The following is a 7,748-nucleotide window of genomic DNA, read 5'->3' as shown; positions in this document are numbered from 1 at the left end:
TAATGTTTTGTACAGTAGCGTTGCCCATTGAATAAATCACAGGTGTGTTCCGTGTCTAAACGTGAAATGCCATTCGCGTATTTCATTCAAACATGTTCTTATTTGTTTGTTTTTTAACTCTTGAATGGACGTAAAGTGAGAAGCACTGCCCCGCCAAATTGGTGCGCCTTGCCAAAGTATACAGTTCAGTTGCCTTGCACAGTGAACACGGAAGAAAGCAATTGTGATCATTCAGGTTTGTATTATTTCAGAAAACGATGGCACTATTAATGGATAACCAATTCGGAAAGCTTCCAGCCGACAACGCAGTGAATACAAAGTTGTTACTAGAGTCAGTGGCGTATCTTCCACCTTTTTTGGGTGAGTAGACCACCTGCCTATCCTTGGTCTTCATGAAATTGTAGTCGCTCAAGCTGTCTCAACGATACCTTTGTCTAGAACATATCGTCGCTTCATTCTCTTTCTCTCTCACTATCCATGGTTGTCTAACGACATTTTGAAATAAACTAAACTTACATTGTTATTTAGTCTTAACAAAACACAGGTTTGATATGCCACGTTCATGTCATGTCGGAATTTCTGACTTGCTAACCTACTCGGAAGAGTCAGATCGAGTTACGTATATAAACCTTGGATTGCTCATGCTATGTAATGGCCAATGAGAGGCTTTGAAGCCACCGGCCGGCCATATTGGCACTCCTCAGAAAAGCAGTCTTCCATAGGAATGAATGGAGCTCTACAGTATTTCATTTAAATGTTTAATGTAGACTATTTAAGTATTGTGTTGTAGTGGGGGCAGTAACAGAACTTTATAAAAGTTATACTTTACGCCTCGAGCACTGAGATGTAGTGCCTTAGAACGCTGCGCCACTCGGGAGCCAATGACATAGGTGAATAAATAACAAATTATGTGGAGTGAGTACAGCGTTATAATTACTTGGACAATGTCAGACTTGCAAAGATTACCATCACCCATACTAATAAAGTACCATAATAACCGGTTATGGAATTTTGAATGAGACGCAAATAAACTATCTTTGTGGATGGCTCAATCATAGGCTCATTTTGGGATTTAAATGGGCTATTGTCTGTCGTAACAACCTTGCACAATGTTGTTTTGACAGCTTGGACATTTCAATGAATAGTCTAGGCATAAAGTTTACGAATCTGATTTTAAAACCAAGGAAGGTATTGTATTAAGGTAGTGAAACCAAAGGAGTGAAACCCCAGCGCAAGAAGAACCATGTGAATGTGGGTTTGTATGGAGCTGCTGTAGCCCCTCTCTTTCCTCCCACACTACACACTGCATAGACCTTCTTGTGACTTCAGATTATATGAATGGACCCTTTTCTCTATTGATTGCCCAACAAGAAACAATCATAGAATTCCCATAAGCATTGTGGGAGAAAAATTCAATTTCTAATCTTTCCTCCCCCCAAGAAGGTGCCCAGCTACGTCCAAGATGCTGAGTCTGCATATACTCACAACTGCTTCGTTGCGTTTCAATTCAATGTTTCATTCGTCTCCTTCTTTCCAGACTGCCTGGGGTCAAAAGTATTTGCTCCTATCAAATCAGACATCAGTGGCAATATAACAGTAAGCATGTTTTCCACACCGTAATTGTGCTTTGTGTGTAACCCTACTGCAACTTACGTCTACAACTAATGCCTAAGCCTTTACATTTGGATGGTAATATTTTCCTTCCAGAAAATCCGAGGTGTGTTTGACAAGGACCCTGCCAAGTATGCAACACTACAGCAGATAGTGGAGGCAGAGAAGGAGACACATGGCACAGAGTGGCCCAAAGTGGGAGCCACCTTGGCCCTAATGTGGCTGAAGAGGTGAGCTCAGAACCACCACATCTGAATGTGTTAAACAGAGGTTTGTACTGCCTAAAGGTTGTGAAATTGTGTGCTTATGCCTAGATAGAGATCTACACTTCATGAATAATGGTGGGACTGAAATCAGGTGAGTTAGCTGATTGTCCTCTCCCACAGAGGTCTCTGTTTCATCCAGATCCTGCTGCAGAGCTTGGCAGACGGAGAGAAAGACGAGAACAACCCTAACCTCATCCGTGTTAACATCACCAAAGCGTACGACCAGGCCCTGAAGAAATACCACGGCTGGCTCGTGCAGAAGATCTTTAAGGTAAGACCATGTGACTAAAGTCTTGTGGTAGCATAGTCTTGATCTCCTTTGACCCTTGACCTGGTTTTCTACTTAACCCTGGTTCTCAAGCACCTCTGAGTGTATTGCTTTCATATTGAACTTCATTCACCCAAAGTAAAACATTTATAAATATAATAACTGAAAACTACATAATTGAATTTGAATGTATATGAACTGCTCAGTGAAGGTGTACTAACTATGTAACAGACCTGGGTTCAAATACTATTTAGGGTATTACTTTCAAAGACATTTGGAAGTAAGTATTTAGAAAAGCTTTATTTGAAAAGACAAGTAGTTGAATATGGGAATGTATTTGGAAATACACTTGGAAAGTATTCGAATATACTCAAATACACTGACTCAAATACACTCCCGTGCATTAACCCAGGTATTTGAAAATATACAATCTTCCCGAAAACATCTGAAACCCTATCTCTTCAAAGAAGAGTGTATCTTAAATAATACATCTGTCTTACCCCCCCCCCCCACACACACACAAAAAGGCACATATTTTCCTACTACTACTGACTTTGCCGATTACTTCTTTATTGAGAAAAATGTACTTAATACAACTGTGATATATTGTTGTCCCACCGAGCTATCTTAAGATGAATGCACTAACTGTAAGTCGCTCTAGATAAGAGCGTCTGCTAAATTACTCAAATGTAAACTAATATTTGAAAGAAGTATTTGAAAATACTTTCAAATAGTAGGCTATTTATAGGAAATTATGGTAACCCTTTACTTGACACTCAGTGTCATAACACTTTCTGACACGGTCATAACCATGTCATAACTGACATAACTTGTCATAACCTGTCATAATAGGGTCATAACACTGTCATGACCCATATATTTACACCTGTTGTGACTTATATTGCATTATTTTGTGGCTGGTTATGACACCTACATAAGAGTGTCAAAACTCACATTTCTTTAAATTTATTTTTTCCCTGCCAAGAAGTTTCCTTTCATATGAAAGTTTGTTTCTTAAGGCCTTTGTGGTTGTTTAAAATCATATTTTAAATAAGTTGACACTGTCATAAAGCATTATGACCATCCTGTGTCACTTGGACTAAGAAAATACACTTTATGACACTGTCAAGGATTATGACCATCATAGGCCTGTCTGGCTTATATGATTATCACGTACATGCCCTTATGTCAGTCGTCAGTCATCAAGAGGGTGTCTTGTCCTGCTCCTGAAATCTGCTCCAGCATTCATCCCTGTCATCCGGAACAGAGCATTTGGGTCGGTGCATGTCTGACATCAATGTGTGTGCAATTACAATGATAATTTAATATGGTCCATTTCAGAAAATGTTAAAATAACATAAACATACTGTTGACAAGTAGGCTACGGTGTAATGAACTGTTTGGCCTTGTGTGGTAGGTTATGTGGGTTTTGACACTCTTATGTAGGTATCATAACCAGCCATAAAATAACGCAATATATTGTCACAACAGTCCTAAATATATGACAGTGTTATGACCATATTATGACAAGTTATGTCAGCTGTTATGACATATTATGACATGGTTATGACCGTGTCATAACCAATGTTCCCTCCAAAAAAATTAGGCACTGAGCAAATTTCAGGTCTGCTGAGCGCAAACTTGAACATTGAGAAAATTCTGTGCAACTTCCGGCACGCGTTTAGGGAAATGGAAAGGGGGATACCTCATCAGTTGTACAACTGAATGCATTCAACTGAAATATGTCTTCCACATTGAACCCAACCCCTCTGAATCAGAGAGGTGCGGGGGGCTGCCATAATCGACATCCACGTCTTCGGCGCCCGGGGAAAAGTGGGTTAACTGCCTTGCTCAGGGGCAGAATTACAGATTTTTACCTTGTCAGCTCGGGGATTCGAACCAGCAACTTTTCGGTTACTGGCCCAATGCACAGTGGCCAAGTAGACTACTGTAGCTATTTGATCATAATGTAGGCCTACCAGAGTGGCCTACCATCAAAAACAATGGAGACAAATGCATCCCATAACATTTTAACATGGAAATAGCTGTTCTATCATTCAGCCTACAGTAGCGGCCAATGTGTGGTGTTCAATGTAGGCCTACATACCATGAGACATTCCATGAGAACATGCAGGGCTTGACATTAACCTGTTTATCCTTCAGACAAGGAGGTGACTGCAAATGTGATGTTTGATGCAAGAAACCACTTTAAAACATTTTTTTAATTATTATTACTATACCATTATTAGAGAGAATCAGACAAATTATGCTACCCTCTACCTATTGTCTATTTAGCTTATTCAAGACCGCCTCAAAATACAACACTACCCCTTTACCTGACTAGTTTTTCAAAGATGGATAGAAATGCACATATTTTGTGCTCCTGTAGGAAGCAATCACTCCCCCATTGTTGACTAGAAATTAGCTATAACTGGGCTAAATAACTCACTAAGTAGCAAAGAATATGAACAAATGTGCACAGGTGGCTACATGCAGCTCTCGCTTTGATATCAAAACAAGCTCATCTACTCGTGACGGCTCATGCTATAAACCCAATCCAGTTCAAAGTGAATGTCACAGATCCATATATGGAAATGGCTGTTTATAGGCCTACTGCAGCTCTGATTGGTTATAGTGCACCGTTCTGTGTAGAGTAGGGGCCTGAGTAGTGCCTGTCACTGCAATAGAATCCTACTCCAATGCACTCTGCCCACATGAAAATCTCTTGCACAGTTAGTTTTGCATACTAAAACTTGCATAGTTCGTTTTGTTTTGGTATGTTACATTGAAAGTGGCTAATATTGCGTTGATTCGACCAAAATTCCCACAGTAGAGCAAAACATTGATAGTGTTAACTAAAGGGGAAAACAATACAAAATTAAGTGAAGTTCAATCTCGTGCTTCTCTGCGAGGGCTGATATTTTTTAGATGTAGATGCTTAGATGTAATATTGGTCATAATGTGTTATGACGTTGGATGTCAAGTAAAGTGTTTGCGAAATTATTTGATAATACTTTAAAATACTGTACTTCCAATATAAGTAGTTGATTCAGGCCATATAATTTGAAAATACTCAAGTACACAGAAAATAATTATTTAAATAACATGTACTCAAATACACACGTATTTGAGTACACACACACAACTGTATTTCTCCCTGTCTACTCCAGGCGGCATTGCTTGCAGCACCCTACAAGTCAGACTTTATCAAGGCCCTGTCAAAAGGTCAAGAGGTCACAGAGGAGGACTGCATGGCTAGTGTACGCCAGTTCCTCATCAATTTCACGGCCACTGTGGATGCCGTCTATGAGATGTACACAACGCTGAATGCAGAGCTGGACTATAGCGTTTGATGTTGTCCCCCAAACCGGACTGCAGCAGCATCCTACTTGTTACTTTCTTTCAGTCTTCTGTTTTTCGTCTTTTCTCTCAGGTGATGGAACATTCCATCTTTTGAGGCTTGAGGATTCTATTTCAAAGAAGACGTTTTTATCCGTGTCACCATTTTTATTATTACTCTTCTGTCCCTCCTTTTAAATCCCTCCCTACTGAATGTTGATAGTTTGACCCCTGATGAGTTGCTACTGGACAGAAAGTGGCATATTCCGTGTTGTATTTTTTAATTTGTACAGGTCTACCACAGCTCTTGGTGCGGTCTGATGCTGTTACACATGATTCACCACAGGTAAGAGACATTCAGAAGTGATATACTGAGATCTGATCAGTGTTATTTTAATACAGCATCTCTTTCTCTGTGGGAGGGGAGAATATTTCTGCTATTGATTCGCGTTGCACATGACTCATCAAATTCCTACTGTAACTCTGCCCTGAAATGTGAGATAGTGCCCTCACTGCCTGGTAGCTACTGGGAAGTCAACTATCCCATGCCTTTATCCCATGCCTTTAGAGATTATAACCACCATTAGTGGTTTTAGTGACTTCAAATCAAATGTTATTAGTCACATGCACCAAATACAACAGGTGTAGACCTTACAGTGAAATGCTTACTTACAAGTCCCTAACCAACAATGCAGTTTTTTTTTAAATACGGATAAGAAATAAAAGTAACAAGTAATTAAAGAGCAGCAGTAAAATAACAATAGCGAGACTATATACACGGGGGTACCGGTACAGAGTCAATGTGAATGTAGGTATGTGCTCATCGGTGGGTTTCGGTAATATGTTCATGTAGGTAGAGTTATTAAAGTGACTATGCATAGATGACAACAGAGAGTAGCAGCAGTGTAAAAGAGGGGGGGGGGGGGGGGGGGGGGTCAGGAAGCTTGGCCCCAGTGATGTACCTGGCCGTACACACTACCCTCTGTAGTACCTTGTGGTCGGAGGCCGAGCAGTTGCCATACCAGGCAGTGATGCAACCAGTCAGGATGCTCTCGATAGTGCAGCTGTAGAACCTTTTGACGATCTGAGGACCCATGCCAAATATTTTCAGTCTCCTGAGGGGGAATAGGTTTTGTCGTGCCCTCTTTACAACTGTCTTGGTGTGCTTGGACCATGTTAGTTTGTTGGTGATGTGGACACCGAGGAACTTGAAGCTCTCAACATGCTCCACTGCAGCCCCGTTGATGAGAATGGGGGCGTGCTCGGTCCTCTTTTTCCTGTAGTCCACAATCATCTTCTTTGTCTTGATCACGTTGAGGGAGAGGTTGTTGTCCTGGCACCACACGGCCAGATCTCTGACCTCCTCCCTATAGGCTGTCTCATCGTTGTCGCTGATCAGGCCTACCACTGTTGTGTCATCAGAAAACTTAATGATGGTGTTGGAGTCGTGCCAGGCCGTGCAGTCATGAGTGAACAGGGAGTACAGGAGGGGACCGAGCACGCACCCCTGAGGGGCCCCTGTGTTGAGGATCAGCGTGGCGGATGTGTTGTTACCTACCATTACCACCTGGAGGGTTGCCCATCAGGAAGTCCAGGATCCAGTTGCAGAGGGAGGTGTTTAGTCCCAGGGTCCTTAGGTTATTGATGAGCTTTGAGGGCACTATGGTGTTGAACGCAGTGCTGTAGTCAATGTACAGCATTCTCACATAGGTGTTCTTAAGTTGTCTATCAAGTGATGTTTTGTTTGCGTGGCTTTTGCATGCTTGTTTGAACAACTGAACGTTTAGTTGTGTAGGGTTGCACTTCTTTCATGTCTTTTTGTGTTAACGATTTAAGTTTGTAAGAGTTTCCATTTGTGGAATCCATATTTTCAATTCCTTCAATTTTGTCAACACAATACCAAACAGTATTTGGCACATACATTTACATGTCAGTTTCATTCACTATTGGGTTGTCATACTTCATACTATTTTGAAAGCATTTTTTTTTTTTTTTCAGGAAGGTTATTTCAGAAATTGTAATGTATTTGCTATTTGTTGGAAACTGAGCGGAGTCATTCTATAGTGCTGGTGACATGGTTTTGGGCCAATCAAAAGAACAAAGTCAATGCATATCATTATTTATTTGCAAGATACATGCTTGGGTTTGTACTGTATATATACCTGGAATAGGGTTATGTGCATTGCTCACATCACAGTGATTTCAAAGGATGAACTTAATTTATATTGCATTTTAAAGATTAAAATGTGAATTGAAGTATTGTG

General features: G+C 40.7%; 1 protein-coding gene across 1 annotated transcript; it reads left to right on the top strand.

The window, feature by feature from the left end:
- Positions 1–171: 171 nt before the first annotated feature.
- LOC106565790 (glycolipid transfer protein) lies at positions 172–7,748 on the top strand. Its single transcript, XM_014133321.3, has 6 exons — positions 172–360; positions 1,538–1,596; positions 1,708–1,841; positions 1,998–2,148; positions 5,316–5,830; positions 6,907–7,748. Exons 1-5 carry the CDS (start codon positions 258–260, stop codon positions 5,496–5,498), a joined length of 630 nt encoding a protein of 209 aa, XP_013988796.1. The 5' UTR covers positions 172–257; the 3' UTR covers positions 5,499–5,830; positions 6,907–7,748.

Source organism: Salmo salar, chromosome 01 (genome assembly GCF_965601325.2).
Source record: "Salmo salar chromosome 01, fSalSal1, whole genome shotgun sequence".
In the NCBI taxonomy this organism is placed as follows: Eukaryota; Metazoa; Chordata; class Actinopteri; order Salmoniformes; family Salmonidae; genus Salmo; species Salmo salar.
This window is presented reverse-complemented; position numbering and strand designations above follow the sequence as displayed.